Raw genomic sequence first — 22,761 nt, forward strand, 5'->3', positions numbered from 1 at the left:
TATTGTTTGATCTGTGAAATTTACAAACATCCAATAATGATCTTCCAAAGGGTGACCATGCCTAACAGTATTGGAGACCAGCTATCACCCAAGTCTCACATCGATAAGAAGTACGCAGAAAGGTAATGATGGCTTTGTTCACACATAAACCTGCTTTTTCTCTGATTAACTGTCATGCCCAGTGGGAATCCTGTCCTTTCTTTATTAAAACATGCTGCGATACTCTGCAGCAATATCCCAGAGCCCTGTGGTGACACAACCATAAGCCCTTGTGTGTTGGACCATTACCATTTCCCCCCTGGAAAATCACTCTTGAATGGCACAGCTGCTGCAAACATGTCATTAGGATTTCTGCACTCCAATCAGCGCTGGGGGAGGAATTAATCTCTGCACTGGTTTGGAGAGCTGAATTTTGGCTGAACACACGCCTCAGCCTGGAAGGGCAGATTAGGTGTCTGAGGAATTACCGAAGGTGTGTGGGATTCATAGTGACCACGACTGGTTGCTATTATTTTTCCCACCTGCTTCTGCCTTCTCACATTCTCCACTTGGAGGAGTCAGTGGGAGCAGCCAGACCTAGGCTGGAAAGATGGGGCGTGCTTGGGGTTTGTTTTGCTTTCCCAGAACACCTGGAACTGGTTCCAAGGACCTACTGCATGAAGCCTATTGCCACCACCCCCATAGTGAATGACTGGCTCCTCTCCATGAGCGTGGTGGATGCTTTTTCGAAAGGACATCATTCAGGCTTTCAAAAATGCAAAGAAGAGAGGAAAATCCCAACATCCGATCCCAAAAGTTGGTGCTGGGTGAGCCTACAAAGTGTGTGATATGTCTCCATCTGCTGAGAATGAGAGCCAGCGGCCACTGTGCCCTCTCTGAGCTCTAAATCCCTCTCCAGAGAGAGCCACACTCTTGTGGGGGGTCTGCCCCATGCACCCCTCACCTCTGTGAGGCTGTGTGGTCTCATCCTGGGGTCAGGCCCACCAGTCCCTGGGATCGACACCTGCCAATCTCACTGCAACAGGAGCGAGAGCTGGCAGGCACCCAGCACTGACATGCACCCCTCCAAACCAGGAACTGGGGTTTCTCTCCTTGCAAAAACCTGTCTGGCCCTGGAGGTAACCTCGTCTCAAGGGTAAAACGCCTCTCCACATTAAGAGTCGCCGCAGGCTCCTCGCCGCTCGCTCTCCCGCGCTCCACCACGCTCATGGAGAGGAGCGGGTCGGAATTGTTTTGATATATGATCTGTAATTGGCATCATTACAGAGCGGTGATCTCATCCAGGTCGTGTTCTCCTCCCCGGGGAGGGAACACAAGGAGGCTCGTAGTCCTCTGCATGGCTGCGATATAATGAGGGAGCCGCGCAAGGAGGAAATTTCTCCAAGTTCAAAGGGACAGGCGGAGGCAGGAGGGGGGTGGCAGGGGCTGGGAGGGGGATGCAGGAAGGGGCCTCACAAACCTGTGTGGGCTGCAGGCAGTGCAGCTCCTGTTGCAGCCCTTAGAGCAGGGAGACCCCCAAAATGAGGGCTGAAAATACAATATAGTGTGTACAGCTGAGAGTGTCTGTCCCTCCCTGTGCCTGGGTGACACAAAGCCAAGCTGAGCACAGGGGTCATCACCCCTTGCACAGGGAACAGGTACCCCAGAAAGAAGGAGGAAAACCCTTTAAAACTCTTTAAACATCTCCTTTAAACAGAACCTTTAGAACAGCTCCTAAACAACTGTCATACCAAAGGGAATGCTCAGCTGGTCTCATATTCTTTCTGTGGAGACCTGAATTATCCTGGTCCTGCATTCTCCTCTCACCTCCCTGCCTTTCAGCTTCTGGAGCACAGGTTTGTGCACATGGCTGAAGGAGTGGGGCATTATGAAATATGTAAGAGCAGGTACAACCCCTCCCTGTATTTTGCAGACTGGATGTGCCTCTGGCACAGCCTGGCATGCTGCTGCCCCTGAAAACCAGCTGGCCAAGAAGGGACACCATGAAACTGGAAGCCCTGCAAGGAGCCTGCAGTCAGAGCATGTTACATGATGCTTGGCCTCTCAGAGCTTCACATTTCCTAAAGCACTTCCCTGAAAAGCCTCCCATGGCAGGTTCTCACTCAGGCAAGCAGGTCCTGAGAAGGTGATTTGAAGGACTGCAGGCTCCTTCCTCCTACCCTGCCATTCCCATCCTCTTGCTCTCTCCTGCTGCCTGCTCCCACCTGGGGACAGGTGTCGGGGTGCTCACCCACCTATGCCGTAGCCGCCGGCGCACTGCAGCTTCAGGTGGCTGTTGAGCTGGGTGGGCAGAGCACACTGCCCCTGCATCTCCCTGCACAGGTGGAAAGAGCCACTCCAGGTGCCATCCTTCCTGCAGTGGATCACGTTGCTCCCACGGCCCTGGGAATGAGGGAAGGAGATAATGAGGATTGACACAAAAATAACAAGGAGAGGCTGAGAGGTGAGCAGAGCTGAGCTGGGAGCAAAGTTCTGTTGGAGCTGGAAAAGCACCTGGTTGGGATTACCAGCCCTGGGCAGGGCAAGAAGGAGTTTTCTTCCAAAGAATAAAGAAAAGGAAAGCTGCAGTGTTCACACACACACACACACACACACACATACACACCTCTTCTGTGCAACTCAAGTTTTTTACAAGCCCCTTGCAAGGTCTACACCTTACAACAGCCCCACTCCTGTTGCAATAAAGGAGCCTTCACCCCGTTTGCCTTCCTTCTTGCTACAGAGAGGTTGGTGTGGAATGCAGACAACCTTTTTCCTCTTTGCATTTTCTAACCAGTTACATCATCTGTCTTGAAAAAGAAAGAATCCCCAATGGCCATCTGAAGGAGGAAGGGAGAGCAGGACAAGAGCTTAGCAGGGCAGAACGTGCTCTTTAGAGCTTGGCTGCCTTGAGTGACAGCAGGCGAAGGGGCTGAGATGGACACGCACAGAGGCAGGTGGGAAGGACAAAAAGAATCCTCTGGTGTGGGAATGGGCATGGAATAGAATATGACATTTTTCTTATAGAAGAGATTCTCTGTATGATACTGAAGAATGAATACCAAAGTCCGAGGGGAAATATCATGCCCTTTAAAAACAACAAAGGAGCGCACAGGCAATCTTTTGTCAGATCTATCCTCATGGCAATGGGGATTTCTGTGCAAACAAGCTGTTCTGTGGGATCTGTGAGCCCGACTGCCATGGGGCAGTGTGGGACATTCAACAGGAGGATGTCTGCTGTGGTTGGGCTCCAAAACTCCTTTGGGGGCCTTACTGGGTGGGAGAATCATGTAGGATCTCTGCTTCTCTTCACCCGTTTTTCATGCCAGACATGATGTCTGCAATCTACCCACCCTGCTTTTGGACACTGTGCTGGATATCTTTGGGGATCCTTTAATGTGCTGTCCTTGTTGGGATCCCTGCAGGATGGCTGAACTTTTTGGAGGAGCTCTGCCCCACAGCTCACACCCATTGTTGCACAGGGACCTGCACAAGCCCCTGGTATTGGCATGGAAGAGGGCTCTGCCTTCAGTGGTAATCTCATCCTTAATATCCTAATGCTTCCCTTATTTTGTTCAGCTTTGTTGATGAACACAATGTTTAGTGAGATGCAAAGTGGTATTAGCAGCAGACTATGGTGTGGGACCTGCTTCCCCTTCTCTAGACATCTGGCCATTGCCAGAAGTAATAAGGAAATCATATGAAAGGAATAATGGAGCAGATGGACTCAGGGTGAGATCCAGCTTGGTGATTCTCACCTAAGGGCCAGTTTGGCAGACATTGATTAATTTAGATCTGACTGTTGATAAGATTTGTGTACAATATGCAGAAATGCAAGACTCTTGCTCTGGTGCCAGGGGAGGTGACTGCTTAAATGACCATTAGCTTCCTGGTGATTAAGAGATGCTGTATGTGCAGCCAAGTAATGATCTTTCAGCATGGTGACAAAGTCAGGAATAAATTACAATTTAGCACAATTTGCTGTTTTAGCAAGTGTGGTGCACTTCCCTTGCAATTTCCATGCCAGGGTTCAAACATGATTCTCAAAGATGAGCCAGGAAACCTGATTTATGTTCCTGGAGCTGGCCGTGCTTGAGGGTACTCTTGTATAGTTTCAGCAACATACTCAGAGATCCCAGGATATCCATTGCTATAGTAACATACTGTCCATCATTCCCTGACCTGCAAAATCTCTTGTGAAAATCCCTGCTGGGTTTCTTGCTTGGATGCAACGTGTATTATCACCTTATATAGCTGAGAGAGACTTAGTGGGGTTTAATCCTTAAATAATTAACACCTCTCAAGTGGTTCTGGCTTGCGACAGGAGTCCTTGCTCTTCTTCTGCAGCCTATTTTCTGGGATATCTGAAAATATTTTTCACTGTAAATCCTCTTCTCAAGATTTTATCTGCTCCTTTGCCCAAGGTGCTTTCGCAGCTGAGCAATCACTCCTCTCCTTCCCAGTGAATTGTATATCTCCCTTTCCAGTGCTCATTTCATTACTGCTGTAACCCTGACTCCACTGCTTGCTCCTCTTCGTGTTCACTTCATTTAGAAGCAAGAACAAGCCCGTTCCACCAGCTGTCATTGTCCTGGCAGTCCCAGTTTCCTGCACTGGCAGTGCTGGAACACAGCACAGGCCACGCTGCCCCTCTGAGCAAGTGGTGGATGCACAAAGCCACAGCTGCTGTGTCCCAGAGCTCCCACACCCCCTGCACCCATGCCTGCAACTTCTCATTTCACACTCCTCATAACCTCACTCCACGTCTTAAACAAGTAAAACTTTTCCAGGTGCCCTGATGTGGAACACTGGTGCTCTGCCTGTTGTGGAGAAGGCAGGCCAGAGGACAGGAACAGGGGCTTTTAACATGTGGAAGAGGTACCAGAGGTGTCTTTCACATAGCTGTCCCTAGGGCAGGGTTGGTACTTTTTAAAGGTCTTCAGATTCTGGAATGATATTGAACAACCCTAGTCAGATCACTCCCTGCTCTAAGCAGTGCCTGCAGTAGCTGCAGCTTCCACATCCCCACTTTCTCTCAAGCAGGGAGCAGCTTCTGGGAGAAGTTACTTATCTCACAAACTATAATTACCTCTAGTGAGGAAAACTAGGCATTTCAAATAAGATAATAGAGGCCAGACCTTCTCATATCAGTGAACACAGCTCCCAGGAAGCCAAAGGCAGCACCCTGATTTGTGCCAGATGAGGATCTGACCTCTGATGCCAAATGACACCTTCACAGCCAGAGAAACATGAAAGTTTAGAGAGAATTTGCCTGAATAGTTGTATGTCCTATGGTGTTAAATTATCACACGACACACAGACATACAAAGGTATGAAGTGGAGAAAAAAGCATGGTAAAACAGAATGAATAAATAGGATAAGTGTAGATCACTCATATTCTACTTACTTTAATTTGTTGCTCCTTATTTTCTAGCCAGATCATAAAGCCACTGTGGCAGATTTTTCTTCCACTTACTGTCCAGAAACAGTAAGTCAGTCACTTCTAGTGCTCTACAGGTAATAGTTAATACTACTACTACTGTCATAAAAATATTATTTCCAGGCTCTCCCTCAACTTTAATTATGTTTTTCCCTTTGCATTTCCCTGGTTTTGGAAGAGCTCAATGTCCCCCGGCTTCTCCAAGATCAGTGCCCTTAGGGAAGACATGACAAATCCAGACTTGTATGGGCTAAAGAAATTTGGGTAAGGGACACTCACCGACTGACTGTCATCATCCTCACACTTGATTCGGCACTCGCTGTTGAACTGGAACCCATTGGAGCACTGGTAGAGCCCGTGGAATTTGGAAGGTGGAGGGTCACAGGTGACGGGCACGCAGGCGCCCGGCAGCCACGTGCCATCCTGTGTGCACTGGATCTTAAAGGCTCGCCTTTTTGTGCAGAAAAAAAACGACATTTAGTGAGTGGCTGAGTCAGCTGGGAGCTTCTAAAGCCTCTGAGCTCTGCTAGCAGGTTGCAGGAGATGGGTGTGCATGAGCTTTTAACACTTGGGGAACAAGTTGAGAATCTGCGTCATGAGGTCTCTGAGCAAAAATAACGATTATTTGCAAAACCAACATTGAGCTGCCCAGCCTGAACTCCTCTTTTGGCCTTGGACACATCTCCCAAGAACTCAGCTTCCCAGGCTTGTGGGCTGTGGTTGGTTTGAAGTGGGTTTGTGCAGAGTCAGAAGTATACGACAGCACTAACCCTTTTCTGCAGGGTTTCAAAGGGGACTCCCCAGGCTGCATATCAAAGGGGTATTTCTAAGGTAAAATCTGTTTTCTGAGCACTGGTCAGGATTTTCAAAGAAGCCTAAGTGAGCTGGGTGCCTAAACTGACACTGCACAGCTATCTGCATGAAGGAATTGCTCCATGCTATTCCCTATGGCACACGGAGTCTGTAACAAACAACCCTTTCCCAAAATCATTTTAACTCATGGCTTTCTGAACCAGCCTGATGGCATCGTTTTAGTGTTTCACGTACTTTCTTGATTTTCTGGAGGATCCAGGGACGTGGTAACCTGGTTTGCATTTGTACTTGCAGAACGAGCCCACTTTGTGCTTGTCTTCTCGGCAGCGAGAGGTCTGGAGATCCGCGTTGGGGACAACGGAGGGTGCTCGACACATCAGCTCACACAGGGCCTCAGGAAAGGACCACAGCCCGTCCTCCATGCAGGTCAAGTTGCTGTTGTTTCCTGGGAAGAACGGTGAGCAAAGTTAGCAACATTCAGCAGGACTATTTTCTCTTGAAATGTCATTACACCCGTAAGATACCAAAAAACCCCTCGGCCGATTTGACAAATTCAACTGCATTGAGCATTTGTACGTCCTGTGCGTTCTCTGGCTCTAGATGATGTCATTAAATCATTAAGGACTCTGCTTTCAGGTGACAGGCAGGCAGTGCTTATTTCAGGAAAGGCTACAGCATAGGGGAAGCCACACGAGCTTTGTCATCTTTTGTATTTCTCTTCCTTATTTTGTTCCTCTCTGAAAGGAAACTTGTTTCATACACCAACCCCCTCCTCTCCAAAGCCATGGCTTTAACAGAGGGTTTGGTGCCATCACATTCTTCATTCTGCTTCTGTGTTATATCTTTTGCCTGAATCTGTCCCTTTTATTTCAATTTGGAACCTTTTGGAGCAGCATCTGTTAGTATTAGAGTCACTACTCCAACACAATGAGGAGCCATTCTCAGCTGGGGACTCTCAGTCCTTGGGGACTACTGTGATAAATATGATTCATAATACTCATTAGAGACTCATTTTCCTCAGGAAGCTTTCTTGGCCAACACCTCAAAGGTAAAAGGTACAATAGATCTATTTGCCTCTGCTATGACCTACTTGACTTCAGAAGGTTAAGCTAAAAGTAGCCCAGTCTCAGTATATTTTACATTCTTTGTTATTTTATACCATATGTTGAAAAGGAATAAGCTTTTCCTAAGAAACAAAGCACAGCTATGAGCCACTAACCCTTCAAAAATCCCTAATATTCCATTGAAATCCCCGAGCATTGCTGCAGGAACTCTTCTCAACCCACAAGGCATATTTTCAACAGTGAGCCAACTTCGGAGTTATCCGAAATAATACTGACAAACTGCTAACCCCGGAGCAATGCCATGTCTCTGCAAGGGGAGGAAGAGAGCCGGGGCATGAGGCTGGAATTCAAAGAAGAAGAAAACAAAAGGCTCTGGAGGGCTCAGGAAGGTATGTGGAGGAGCCCTCCTGCCCTGCCCTCAAAGATAAGAGAAGCTGCATTAAATCAGCCCCGGATTTTTCTCTCCCCTCCCCAACTGCAGATGATTGCAGAGGTATTTTGTGCAGAAGGGAGCTCTTTTCTGGAGCACCAGCGTGTTCCTCTGCTCTGACTCATGCAGCAGCTCCCAGCCCAGCCGTGGTGATATCATACTTGCCACTGCAAAGCGATAAGCTGTGACTTTACCAACAGTGCCTGTCATGACGTCAGTGATTGAATTAGGCATGAGTCATTGCAACGCTGTTCTCCAGAAGCTCAGTGGCAACATTTATTAGTCATCAGTGATGGCTCTACACCAAACGGTGCCTTTACCTCCCAGCTCAGTGTTTCTGGACAAAGGTCAAGTGATGCCACACACCAAAGCTGCAGCCCTGACCTGGGCTTGGTTGACATCCTCCAGCTACCCCTGCCTGACTCATCACATCTTGTTGGTCATGATGAGTATAATTATTTTCACTGCCTGCTCAAAAAAATTGAAAGCACTTAAAATGTAAAAAATATCTTTTGTTGAAGATGGCCCTGAGAGTGTATAAACAGAAAATGGGAGGTTCTTGTTAAAAAGAAGTCTTAATTTTCTCTACTTAACTATCTCTTGAGTAGTCATAACTTTGACTGTGTGTTGGCTGTTTTTGGTTATCTCCCATCAGAATTAAAAAGAATTAAGGAATTTGCTTATATATGAAAAAACCAACATAGCCTTTCCCTGAAATTAATACTTCCCATGCCTTCATTTTTGAGGTTTGCAGCAAGTCCCAGCATTAAAGAAGATACCATAGGTCCAGAAAAATCTTACACAGTGTTTGTACCTGAGTTGACAACAGCAATTAAGTTTTTTCCACTATAAGATAGACAAGTTTCTTCAAATTAACAATTTTCTTGTTTCCTAATCACTAGATCAAAAAGGGAAATGTGCCAGTGAGCAGAAGAGTTGATGGTTCTGAGAAGAGGATGGGGATGTCAGCAGAAAAGTAGCAGGAAAAGATAGAGGAGGAAAGGACAGAGGGTGGCAAGCTATGTTATTTCTAGGGGAAAAAAAAAAAAAAAAAAAAAAAAAGAAAGAAAGGAAAACATAGAGAGTGCCAAACAAGAAGAGGACAGGAAGGTCAGAGTAGAGCAAAATGAGTATGGAAAAGGAGAAGGGTGATGGTGGATTAGAAAAAACAGTGATGGGAGTCTGTGCCACTGGAACATGGGGCTTTTCAGTCTTATCTTTCTTTTCCAAATACATGGAGGAGGCATAGAAGGGAGACAGACAGTGGAAATAGACGAAGCATGGGAAAGAAGATGAGAGAGTTCAATCTGATTTATCCCCATGACTTTTCTATGTTTTGGTTGTATGGAAGCAATATTCCCTGCCATTACTGCCTGGCCAGCCACGATCAAGGAAAGGTCAAAGCAAGGTAATAGAGAGATGCAAAGGAACTTAACTTCTAATATAAATAAACCTTCCATAGAGTCCCATAATTCTTCCTACTTAAAATATCATGAATAACTCTAAACCAACAGCAAGAGTAAATGTATTCCTAGGAGCAGTCTGTGTTAGCTGTGTCTCAGGTCACTGCAGACACCCCCAGTACCTTTCAGAAGAGCAGGAGGTCGGCAAGTGAAGGAGCATTTCTTGCCAAAGGTGGTGCCCTCGCTGCAGTTGAAGGTGGCTGGGTAGACATGGTACTGGTCTGGGACACCACAGTCCACGGGCTCACACGTCACCTGCTTGTTCCACTTCCCATCCATGCAAGTCATGGTGACGCTGGACTCCGTCTGGAAAAAGACACATGGCTACAGCCACCACAGCCAGCAAGGGAGAGATTAAAACCAGTTCAAGCCTAATAGTCATCATTTTGGCTCACAAGTTAAGCACAGACATGTCTGGTCCCTACTATTATCATCTGGACAGCAGCTACCAAACCCACCAAAGCACATAAGAAACCAGAAAAAGGATTTTCTGCCACCTCTGGAACGAGACACCAAAGTGTTTCCATAGAAAGAATGGAGCTCTACAAATAATCCAAATTCTTGTCTGGCCTCCTGAGATGTGCAGGGACGCTGCTGCTCTGTCCTGCCATCAGGAAGGAGCACAAGCCTGAGCTGCTTGGAGCTGACAGCTGACCCCCGTCCCTGTCACCTTTGCGGTGACACAGCCACTCCAAGGGGATCCCCCTGTGCTTTCAAGTAGTTAAACTCATTCCTGAGTTTGAAGTAAAAGCCAAGCTGACATGAAGCCATTTGGGACTCTCATCTGAGGCCCTCCTGAGAGGTGTCAGTCACCCTTGGATGGGGATCCCAGGGGAAGTGCCTCAGGCCACGTTGACATTGTGTGCAGATCCTGACAGCTGCTGCTGTGGCTTCCCTGGCAGAGCGACCCAAGGCTCCTCACAGCCAGGGCCCTGCTGTCCTGACACCATGGACACAAATGCCTGAGGGACAGAGCTTTTCCAGGAGGAATTTGCCATGGGCAGACCCTAGAGTGTTCTTCTCAAAACTGGCACCTGGAACTTCAGAGGATGCACACAGAGTCAGTGCCTGTGCTCTGACTTTCCCAAAGTCACTCTACCATCACAGCTGCACAGAAAATACACTTCTATGGATCTGGGGAAAAATCCAAACTGCACACTGGAATCCTGGAGTGTTAGGGGCAAAGAAGAAAAATGGGGGGAAGTAAAGGAGCCACCCATGTAAAGTTCTAAGATGAATTTACTGGGTGACTGAAGGACAAACAGATGTTGGCAAAGAGAACTGAGTAAACAACATATCCACTTTCTAATTAAAAATGGAAAATTATTAGAAGCTAGACGTGAAGAATCTAACTCTTCCCTCCACATCAGAATAAAGAGAGGGACAGAGGTTAAGAAATGTGAGAAACCCAAACATGAGTAGGGGAAGACACTGGTGAGCAATCTGACCAAGCCATACAGCAGCACTCCTCTGCCTCCAGGGAATATTTTATTCAGGGCTGGTATGCTCACAGGAGATTTGCACCGCCGGCCATTGATCTGGGTTTATAAAAGGAAAGGGAATTTTTCTAGCACACATCAAAGGGACCTGGATTCCCTTTTTGCAAAAACACCCTAATGGTTTCAACAGAAGTTCAGACCTGTCTCTCTTTGATATATGGTTGCATTCAGAATGGAAAAAGCAGTCCCTGAGTTGAGAAACTGGACACTTCCCAAGTGGGCACAAAACCCCTTTTCTAGACTGTGGAGTTTATTTAAACAGGGAGCACTGCTGATGGAAAAAAATGTCTTTTCTACAAACTCAGAGTAGCACATTCTAGGATACTCAAAGCCATCAGGTGAAGGGATACTGTGTGTTTTTTCCCAGTTATTTCACTCCCCAGTGGCTGTTAATCCTGCCTTTGTTGCTTATTAGAATCTTTGTACCATTTAAAAGTGTATATAAACTGTAGGCAGCTGATGTCCTGAAGATTCCAGGGTGTTGCAGTGTGATGGCCACAGGAGAAGGGATAATACAGCATATTCCATGTCTTGTAAACCATCAGCACTCCCAGGATGAGCTGCTCCAGCATCCAGCAAAGCCTTCATTTCCCTTTAACAGATGCTATCATCAAATAACACAGCAGCACCATGGCTGCTGGAACTTAAACATAAACCCAAGCTATTGATGTCAATAAACTCAAGTAATGATGTCAGGGGCTATCCAAATGTTATGGAAAAGACATAGGTCTTGCATAGTTTCATGCTGGATACTGGATCCATGCTGAACATAGGGAAGCTGTATCAATGAGAAGAGATTTAGCTCCAGGAATAAAGTTGCTGGTGTTGCTGTGATCTAATTTAGGAATAAATTAGTGTTCCTACTAGCTACTACTGGCTGCTGAGACACAGTGTGGTGCACCAGGAAGTTTCTCTAATAACAGGGTTGCACATCGGATGTACCTCTGCAGAGCACCAAAGAAACACAGAATATAACTCTGCAAACTCAGAAACCAGAATATAACAGAAACATTTAAACAGAACCAATATCTGTGCATGACAGTCACACCTTGCAAAGGAATGTTTTGCCCAAACTGCACTTGTGAGAGTATTTCAACCTTTGTTAGCAGAAAGCAGCAGGATGCCAGAGCCTGCTGGAAATGCCAAGGGCCTGGAATCCCCTCTCTTTGGAAGGAATCCCTCTCCACAGTCATGCTCCCACTGTCCTTTGTCTGTACCCCTGTTCTAGACCTTGATATCAAAATGTTAGCAAGTGTGTCTCCACATTTTCATCTCTAGGTTTTTCCCCATGGTATTTCCCCACAAATCCCCTAACCTAATGTGTCAGAGTCCTCTCAGACCCCAATGCCTTTTCTGGTACACTGGGAAGGCTGTTCCCAAGCAGAGAAGCTGTGCCCATGGGGGTAAGACCCTGGCCACTCAGCTTTTCCCAGTAATTTGTTCCACATTTGGTATGATGGAAGATGAGATTTCCAAGGTCAGACATAATCATGACACATTTTAGAGGATGTCTATCACGTCATCACTTGAAGCACATGCAATTCTGCAGCAGGACACAGCAGAGAGCATTCCCTGCAATGGGGACAATGACCAGTGTCTCTGACTGGAAGCACAGAGGACAAAACTACCACAGAAATTATTGCTGATGGCACCCACCAGCTTTTGACTCTCCCCTCTTTCAGTGTCCCAGCTGAGGGTGGGATCACTGCAGTGCCCAGGGGCAGCATCCCTGGCATCTGAGCAGGATCCTGTCCCTCCCCAGCCTCATGCCACACCCTGGAGGTATTTGTGATAGACTCAGCCCTTGGATCTGGCTCTGGTCTCAGTGGCAGCATCTGCCTGTGCCTTTGCAGCTCTCCCACCCGGAGCTGAGCAGGCACGTGCCTGTTTCGCCTGTCTGATCTGACAAGGTCACCCAGCTCACAGCAGCCCACACGAAGCACTTGGCTTTCTCATCTGGTTTATTAGCTGTCACTTTGGGCACTTTGTGCTGCTTTGACTGGCATCACAGCAACTGCTTCCCTTCATGTCCTGCCTTCCAAAAGAGGCTTCAGCAAGGAGGGAGGGTGGGCAAGGAGGAAAGAGGGGGGAGAGAAAGGGGCCTCCAAAGATACAGCGTGCAGTACAGTGAAGAGGATGCAAACTTAAACAAATCTGGTGCCAGAAAGATTTGTTTCTCGGGACTTTTAACAGCCTGGGAGAATTCATGTCTCCTTCCTGCTGCCCAAGATCCCAGCCGGCTCCTTCTTCAAGCGATGCTTCACGTGTGAAGTTTCCTCTCCTTAAAAATGAACAGCTGTGCCCTCCCCTCTAAGTATTCTTCCACTTCTGCCCACTACTGTGCCTCTAATTGAACCCACATGAGCCGTGCTTTCTTTTCCTGGCATGATTGATGATGCCTTTGCACAACATTAGGGAGCTGCTGGGTTTTAAATAACACCTCTTGACCAGAGCAGCAGTGGTGGTAGCTTCAAGGAGAGATGACAACAAGTAACTGAATGAGCAGGGCTTTCAGTGAAGGACAAGGGGGAGGAAAAGCAGTGAAAGACAAAGGGGGGAAAGAGGAAGAAGACAAGAAAGAGTGATGGAGTTGTCAAGGGGGGGTGGGAAGAAATCAGGGTGGGAGAATGAAAACATCCTCAAGATCTTCTTTGTGAGAAAGATACATGAAGGATTTTGCTCCATCACTATGCAAACCCCTTTGTTGTTGTTGTTAAAGTCTCTAAATGAGGATGAGAGAGAGCCCAAGAGTCTGTAAACAGCTCAGCTTTCTTTTTCTTTTCAAGCAGCAAACAGTTTCTGCTGCTCAGAGTGCTGACGAGTTTTAGGGTTTGGTGATTTTACAGGGTTTTAACAGAATTTGGGAATGGGAGCTTCTCAGAGAGGGAATGAATGAATGTTTTGCCCTAAAACTGATTAAAATGGTGGCTTCAGAAGACACAGAGTCTAGAAAGTGCAGAAACTGCTAAGAAGATTTTCAAAGACCCTTTACATGTAAGAGATTGATTTGAAATGTGACTTGTGCCCCCTCCATCACTGAGGTGCTTTTGAAAATGTCACTTTTAATTCTCTCTTTGCCCTTTTTTTCTGTCTTTCAATGAAATAGGGAAGACAAATTTGGTACAGATGCTAAACAAAGGTGTTTCCACTGGTCTGTGGATCACCTTCACCAGCATGCAGTGGTTGTGGGCCACTGATGGTCAACCTGCTCTTTGAGATATTGCACTCAACCCAGCCTCCTTCCTACCAAGCACTGCAAAACACCAACATTTGCCAAGTTATTTCCTTCCTCCTCTTCCTCAGTCAGCCACACACACTGAGGGTTAAATGAGAAAAAAAAGTATGTCTAGACCTTCAAATCAGTCAGGCAAATGAAATAACCAATTAAATGACAAAAATGGAACAAGGAACAGCTTCGTGCAAGGTTCCCCAGCCATAACAGAAAGTCCTTGTGGCCATGGACAATAACCCACGTGCCCTTTCTCACCCCCAAATGCTTGAAGAGGAGCTGAAGCTGGGAAGCAAATATGGAAGAAGCACAATGCCTTTTGATATGAGAAATCCAGACCATGGATTCTGGACTTTTTCAGATAATTAATTTCTTGCCTACATGTTCCACAAGTTCTAGTTTGAAGCACCTGACACGAAGAAATAAAACAAGATTACAGTGAAAGAAACTGTCTGTTCCTATCCAGCAGATCTCTGAAGCACACTAATAAAACTTTAAAAGTACGTGCTTAATGTGCTTAGCTGGTCATGGGTATCTTTAAGATGCTCCACTCCTTCTCTGATTTGAACAGTGAATGCACAGCACTGAGCAAAACAAAGCCACTGGCCTCAGGGGGTTTTATTGGTGGAAAAAGACAACCAAGTGCAATAGCAGAGCAGGGTGAGAGGAAGTGTGTTGTAATAGGCAGTGAATCACGTTAGTGAGGGGTGCTAAAATCCTCTGCTCCTGTCATATGAGTCTGATCAAGGCTCTGAAACCAAACTTCTCCCAGCAAACCATGCCCAGCTGGCCGAGCCTCCCCAAAAGGTAATGCTTGCATTTGAATAACGCAGGGCTGGTGGAGCATGCTCAGGCTGTTTTATTTGGTTTGTGATCCCTGCCTGCTCCATGCACCCCATGTACAGATCCCTTCCAACAATTTCCTGGTTCAGCCATGCAGGCTCGTTTTGAGAACTGGTTTTCTGCTCTGTAAAAATGCTCAGCTGGAGCTGGGGTTCTGGTGCTGATGCCAATTAGGATGGAAGAGGCCCAGCTCGCGGGGTCCTGTATTTGTTTTGTAATTGAGTTGAAAGGGCTGACTCATTCCCCTCCACTCTGTCTCCCCCCTCTTCGAGCTCATGAAGAACACAGTATTTCACAAGTACAGACAGGCTGCTGAGTGTGGCTGCCCCAGCCCAGATGTGAGGGCTGCCCCAGATGTGAGTGCTGCCCCCACAAGCAGGCAGAGAAGGTGCTGAGGGGGGAAACCACCCCCATGTCTCACTCAGAGGATGTGGCATGTTAGACATGAGGGCACAAAGTGGGGTGTCAGCCCTGCATCCCCCTGTCCCCAGCATCCTTCTCCCTGCTGCATGTACACCTCATCCATCTCCCCCAGCACAAAACACCTGCTTTTTTTTTTTTTTTTAATGTTTAAACAATTTTCTAGTTTTCCTCAATACCCCCCTCACTGCATGAAGATGTGCTGCTTTTGTAGGACTGGATTATTAATGCACAGATTAGAGAGCATGGGGAGCATTTCCTGCCCTGCTTGGGAGGATTTTGGTGATTTGACTGGAAGCAAAAAGGTTTGGGTGCTTCTTCTGTGCCCTCCATGCTGTACATGTCAGGGTGTGACTGGGAGCAGCTGGACTGAAACTCTGCAAAGGAGTTAATACATTGTTAGCCTCCATCCAAGGACTCAATACCTCAATTAGGTATTTTGCCCAGAAACTGGTTGTGCAAAAACACAAGCACCCTATTCCCAAAACACCAAACCCACTTTTAACTGAGTAGAACCAGTGAGATCAAAGAGGGACTCAACACAAACTTTTTGGTTTGAAAATTTCTAAATTTGGGGAACATCTGAGCTTTGCTCATTGCCAGTAACTCTTCCTACAGAGTCAAAGGGCTCCTGTTCTTATGACAAGCATTCAGACAAGACCTTGTCCCAAGACTGGGCTGAAATTTTAGGGTCTAGCCTGAGTTGTTTCCCAATTTCTCCACAGCTGTGCTCATCCTGATCTTGTGCTAAAAAGAAAGCCCCAGCAGGCCAAACCTGGCTCTTGAGGAGATCATCATCTCTGTGGATGTGCAGGATGTGTCCAGTCCTGCAGGTGACATTGCACTGGGCGCCGTTGTCCCAGCCGGTGCCGCCGCTGCAGTTCAGCACCGCGTTCTCGATCTCCAGCCTCTGGCAGTCACTGGCCTCACAGGAGTAGTGCACACAGCTGGGAGGGAGACAAGGAGTGCTGGTGTTATTTGTTATTCGATTGTTTCAGTCCGTTCCACCAGAGCAGTGTCTGACTGACAGACTTTGGTCAGAGAGTTCTGAGCCCGGCTCAGGAAAGGGTTCCACAGCCTCTTGGTGTGTGTCCTGAAGGACAGAGGCAGTGGGCACAGTGGTGACAATGGCAGCAAATTACAGGTTTTGTAGCAAAAAGAGAGAGCCTGCCAATTCTGCAGAAGTACCTTCTGTTCTGCAATATGCAACTGCACTATGACCTCCCTACTCCTGTATTAATGTCCATTTATCCATTCATCCATCCATCCATCATCCATCCATCCATCCATCCATCCATCCATCCATCCATCCATCCATCCATCCATCCATCCATTCCTCCCTCCCTCCAGTGAAAGCATCCTCCCTCCAAGAGCAGTCCTCATCCAATTTTAAATCTGCTGAATTCAGTAGTGCTGATATTGGCAGTGATAAGTGTGCACATGGGAGGAGGTTTCTGCGATAGACACTCTTATCTTTGAGAAGCTCGATTGAAATCATCACATTCATTTTATTCCACTTTACAAGGAACACCAAACATCAGCTGTGTAGCTGTGTTGATAAGCTCTTATCAAGCTCAGCAGCATGCTGTCATTTCAGATTTCTCCAGTTGCTCTCCTGTCATCCATAAAATCTTTCCCTTATGGAAACTGTCTGTTCTCCCTCTGGAAAATCATTGTAACTTTAAGCACAACTTGCAAAAAGAGATTTTTGTTTAATTTTTGTATAAACAGAGATGTCTGATTGACACAAAATCTTTCACCATCTCTAATGACCAGGAGTCAAACATTACAGCACATATTCAAATGTCAGTATGGGGTAGTCCCTCAACAAAACAGCAATGAAAATGTTGAGGGTCATGAGGGGAGATTTAGACTAGAGAGAGAAGAAGAAATATTTTTACAATGAGGCTGGTAAAACACTGACACAGGTTGTCCAGAGCAGCTGTGGATGCTCCATCAATGAAAAAATTCATGACCAGGTTGGACAGGGCTCTGAGCAACCAGATCTAGTTAAAGATGCCCCTGTTTAGTGCAGATAACCTTTAAAGGTCCCTTTAAAACCATTCCATGATTCTATGTGCAAATAATTTCTGGATTAGATATGAAATTTCTGAGATAAGGACAACTACAATGTGATATGTCTCTGCTGAAATTGAAATTTAGTTCTGAGGAGGGAAAACATTGAATTATTTCACCATCTCCTTGGGTAGTGAAGAACTTGAAGGACAAAATTCTAAAAAGCAGGGAAAGCAATGTATGAATACACATATTTTGAAATAGATTACAGGCAGTTGTTCCTGTCTCCTAGAAAAAAGGGTTAACAGCCACCAAAGCCCTGTTCAGCTTAGTAAGCCCTGACTTAGCATGTACATGGTGTTTTGCTGTGCTCAAAGCACCATGCAGACATTATCTAATTAATTTTCGTGACACCCCTGTGAGGCACCTGGGCTGGAATTGTTATCCCCATGTTACTGATAGAGAAGCACATCTGTACATGTCTCCACTGAGCTCTAGATCAGATTAAATGACAGTATTTATGTATCTGCACAACTCATTTCTCTGTCCCAGACTAGTGCTAATATGGGAAGTGCCCACTGCTTGTAATTTAAAGTTGCTTGTTCAGTGTTGGCTCTTCCCTGGAGTGTGATGATCCATAAACAATTCCTACATTCAGAAATACTTTATTTCCTCATTGTGCACAAAGCATTGCTGCAGACAGAGCTGAGGAAGGAGAATTCCACCTCTGTGTTGGCCAACTCCATACCCTTGAATGCAACAAACCACTGGGTATCAACACAACTTTGGTGCTCATCACTTCTGCAGAATGGATGATCCTCTGCCAGAGAATGCCAGTGGATCCTCTGCCAATGGATGATCCTCTGCCTGGCCTATCCAGGGTGATCTTGCTTTCGGGAGGATCCCACTGACCAAGGATTTCACGTTTTCAGTCACTGCATCTCCCAGCCTGGCATGCAGATTTAAACTGCCATGGATTTCACTCAGTAAGGATCTATAATGCTGTGGATGGAGCAGCAGCAGAACGAGGGAGCAGCACATCCTTGTGCCCAGGTGGCCATCACCAAAGAGAAATGAGGTGAGAAGAACAGCTAAGTGTTAATGCCTTGCAAATGCCCAACGTGAATCAGCCAGGGGTGTGAGCCACAGGCTTTACATTCTCCTTTACACACCACGAGCTTCACACCCTGCAGGTCCCCAAGCACAGCAGCACCTCACCAACCTCTTCCTAACCCTACCGAGGTCATGGTACTGCTGTTTGAGTAGGTCCTCAGCTGACATCAGCAAGAATATCTGAAGCTGGGTGTTGAGTGAGAGTGTAAATGATGAATGGTGCTCTGTGGAACCCTCCCTGTTACACGTCCCATGAGGGCCAGCTCTCACTTTGCTCCCCTCTATTTCTCAGATGGTGAGGCTGCAGCATGAGTGTCTCCTGTGCCAGGGCTGCAGTGCTGAGAAAGTTGATTCACTGGGGAAAAAAAAGAGAGCCCTAATGCCAAGTCACTCTCAGAAGCACATATTGCAAACCTCGAGTACCCATTGCAAAACTGCCTCAGAATCTGAAAATCTTCTTCCATCAAAGTCGGAAAAATAAAATAATAGCAGACTTATTTAATCTAATACTTCTGTGAATTAGTGCAGCACTGAATTCAGCCTTGAATGGCTTCAGAGGGAAGGGTGAGCCCAAGAAGAGCCTTGTAATTTGCACAGAGGGAAATCTGAAGCAACGTCACCGCAGTCAGTGGCATCGCTTTTCATTTCCATCAATGTAAAGGAGAAAAAGAATCTGGTTTCTGGAGTTCAGATCAGGACACCAGATGAGCAAGCCTGGGCTTAGAAGTCCTACAGAAACACCACAGACAAAGGCATTAAGAAACACTTATTGTGATGTTCTTCTTTCTGTTTACAAGTCCCCTTGTGGTCTTCTGAAATGGCCAGGGAACATTTTTAGCCACCCCCTCCAGGCTCCAGATTATGCCTTGGTTAGCAGATCATCTGGGCAGCTCTCTCTGTCTGTAACTCTATATGAATGACTTCAGTGACAAACAATACAACCATTCACTTTTTGCAAAAAAACAACCACTGCCACCAAATGTTTCTAATTTAAATATTTCTGGTTCTCTAGCTACTGGTTCCAATTTGGTATCAGCTACTGTCAGCCATAAATCCCAATGAATTTTGAAGTCATGATCCTGAATTGAGCTCTGCAAATGCAGAATTAGGAAGGAGAAATTAATATCTCCAAGTAGGAAGTTCAGACAAAGAACCCATCACATTCATTTGTGGATTACAGAAGCTCTTGCATGGGTACTGCCATTTAGCAGTGGTCAATCATCACATGTTCCAGAAAATGTGCATTCCTCAGGAAAGAAACAATATAAGAGCATCTGAGAATGAAATCACTTTGGCTTTAACTCATGTTGACTCCTGGCATAAGACAGTTTATCCCATTTTTTTTCTGTCAAAACTGTGTGACTTCATCAAAAATGCCTATTTCAAATCAACCCTGGTCTATCCTAATTCCCAAAAATCCTCACCAAAGTACAAAGTAGTCTGGAGCAAAGGTCCCAAGGACCACTCTAACAATCCACTTGAGCAAGTGTTGGTGCCTGGGACATTCCCTGACAAGTGTTTATTTCTCCTTTAGGATTCACTTGTTCCACTTCTTGCCCTGGCAGTGTACAGTTTCCTAAAACATCTTCACACTGAGGTGAGTGGATTTCTTGCACACATTCCATTGCATGTTCAAAACAGATCAAGACAGACTGTTTCAATGATGTAAAAAGCCCTGGACTGAGTTAGCTTCTCATGTAGGCTGAAGTTCTGAGCCAGTTCTTACTTTATTCAAATCCACTCTGCCCATCCCAAATCTAAATGAGCTCAGTCATTAGACTCTAAATCTTTATTTCTCTGTGCCAATATTGGCCTCAATTCAGCAAGGCACTTAAATATGTGCTTAACTTCAAAAGCACAGTTAAGTCCCACTGATAGATTTGACTACAGGGGGATGTAAGCAAATAGCTCAGGGCTTTGCTAAATTAGGGCCTTAGTGGCACAATCCTAGAAACATTTGTATTTTAACATGTTTATAGAAAATTATAACAATTAAGTGGAGCTCTTCCTTCCTCACATAAAAACAATCCAGGATTTCCTCTTTCGAAAAGCTTACAGCAGCCAAACTTTCTTTTCCTAACCCCGAGGTCAAACTCTTTTCCAAGAACTCATCTTAACATGGTGCCTTAATTATTTGTTTCCTTTGTGATGGTTCTGACACGTATCTAAGCTCAGGTGAGCCTAAAAGCTTATGGTGGGCACAACATTATCTCTTGGACACAGCAAAAAAACTCCCCTTTCCACAGCCTGGGCTGCAGATCTGAAATGCAATTTGGTTTTGTCCTACGCCCCCATCCACACAACTCGCACACATGTAGCCCTCTGAGGGATTTTTCTAACATATTTATCCTTACAATAGGTTTGTGTTCTCCTCTCTAGAGGTTACTCTAAAGGCAAGAGGAAGTTCTCTCTAATCCAAACATATATGCAGAGGCTGCTAGACGTATTTCTGTAGAAATTTAAAAAAAACCCAAAAAAACCCAAAAAAAACCCCAATGACTTTGTCTTCTTCAGTCTTCAGCTAAAGCACATTATCTCCTTGTATTAACACAAAATCTTGACTATCTACCCAAATACACGGGGCTGGATGAGGACTGATGAACCAGTGCTGACTGGAAGAAGGACTAAGTCCTTTCTTAAAAAGGTGTTTGCCTTGAAATCTGATCCATGAGAGTCACACCATGAGTGGTGTCACCTATGGTCCCTTCAGTAATGTCACCTCACTACTGCTGGGTTTGACTCTGGCAGTGATCCCTACAAACCCCTATTTCAAATGGAAAGGGTCAAAATTAAGCTAAAACCAGAGATTTACAAAAAACCCTTGCTCCAAGGTGAGCCCCAGGAAAGGAGAGGCACGAGCCAGCATGTCCCCCTCACTGTCCCCATCACTGTCAGGGCAAGTTCTCCTAGGGGATGGGCTGTGCCTCCAGCCTGCCTGCTCCCTGTGGTGTGAGCTGCTCCTGCCAGGGGGGTCCATATTGAACTGATAAAGCTCTCAAAGCCCCATCACCCTGCCAGCTTGGAAGTGGGACCGTGTCCCTAGGCGTCAGCAGCCCCACAGGTTCTCTCCCTGCCAGAGTCTGTCCAGGCAAACAAAGAAAATGCATTGCCTTCCACTTTAATAAAAGCCAAATGATGCCGTTTGCCAATTACCAAAACGGGGTGAAGGTTAAAAACCCATTGAATTATAACACATGTCACGGACCAAAGCTTCTATGATTAACAGTTCTGTGAGAAATTCATTAATTTCACCCGAAGCAAGCTGACAGAGATTGTGCTTAATGACAGAATGCAGGGCAGGGGAAAGGCGGCCGAACCAGGAAAGAGAAAGCTGCATTAATTCACAACAAAAAGAGACCAGGAAACCCTTTTTTCCCCCCTTATAAAAAGGAAAAAAAAAAAAATAATAACCAGAGTTGTAAAGAGCAGTTGCATTTGTTCTGCTGCTGAAGATTTATCTTCATCATTTCTTGTTGAGGAAGCTGACAGCAGGCGAGACAAGACAAAGAGTTGGAGTGGGCAACAAATCCCTGGGGCTTGTTTGGGTGCAGCTCAAAGGAAACCTCTCCACAGAGGCCAGAGCAGGTGATGGTGTGGTGGCCAGGGGTGGGTGTTGGTCAACACTGTCAAACACCCAGACATGCACACTTACTAGAGAGAAAAACCCAAAATCTGCCCTGCAGAAGCAATTTTGGAGACGTAGCAGTGAGGCTGTGCCAAGGTTTAACCAAGGAAAGCAAAGGAAAATCTTTTTGCTGCACTCATTATAAAGCATAAGGTGGTGACAATGTGAGGCAGGAAGACTGGAGAGCTGTGGGCAGCCAGGGGGACTTGACTTCAGTATGAACACAGAGTTAATGGTGGATTAGGAAGAGGGAAGCTCCTGAAATGTCCAGTTTGGTCAGCTGAATTGGGTGAACTGGGCTTTCCTGCCTGCAGTTTGCAGGAGAGGAACAGTGGCACAGGAGGGGTGGTGGAGGGGACGGGTCTGGTGACCATGGCAGTGAAGTGCCACCAAGGAAAAGCAGCACTTCCAAAGAACTGCTTTGCCAGGGATGGGTGACCCACAGCTGCTGTTTCCTACACAGTGAAAAAACTGATTTTTGAGGAACAACTCTCAAAGGCAGCCACAGCACTCCAGGCCTTCTTGCTGCTTGAGTGACTGCAGGGTGGGAAATTATCCCTCTGCTTCTGCACACCCAATTTCACCGTCCACTGCATGAGGCTACACAGGAAATAGTAAAAGTATAATAATTCGAGCTATAAAGCACAAGAGAAGAACTAACCAGGCCATTATATCTGGTCTAAGGATGCAATGTGAAAATAAAGAGTGTCATTTTTACAGCCCATCTCCAGCAGTGAGGTAAACTTCTGCTGAAGAAAAAAAAAAAAAAAAAAAAAAAGCCTGTACTCACCGACAGCAGAAAAAACAACAACTGGAAGAATAAAACT

At 46.1% G+C, this 22,761-nt stretch overlaps 1 protein-coding gene across 3 annotated transcripts in view; it reads right to left on the minus strand.

Moving 5' to 3' along the window:
• The window catches only part of PAPPA (pappalysin 1), a 176,761-nt gene that overhangs the window by 25,028 nt on the left and 128,972 nt on the right, over window positions 1-22,761 (minus strand). For all 3 annotated transcript variants that reach the window (XR_013776583.1, XM_079324225.1, XM_079324224.1), the window contains exons 14-18: window positions 15,956-16,127; window positions 9,312-9,495; window positions 6,467-6,677; window positions 5,699-5,870; window positions 2,235-2,382 (exon numbers count right to left, since the gene is read on the minus strand). Coding sequence is in view for 2 of the 3 variants with exons in the window: in XM_079324225.1 (XP_079180351.1) it covers window positions 2,235-2,382; window positions 5,699-5,870; window positions 6,467-6,677; window positions 9,312-9,495; window positions 15,956-16,127 (887 nt within the window). In the remaining variant the exon portion in view is untranslated. The remainder of the gene's footprint in view (window positions 1-2,234; window positions 2,383-5,698; window positions 5,871-6,466; window positions 6,678-9,311; window positions 9,496-15,955; window positions 16,128-22,761) is intronic.

Source organism: Erithacus rubecula (assembly GCF_903797595.1).
Source record: "Erithacus rubecula genome assembly, chromosome: 21".
NCBI lineage: Eukaryota > Metazoa > Chordata > Aves > Passeriformes > Muscicapidae > Erithacus > Erithacus rubecula.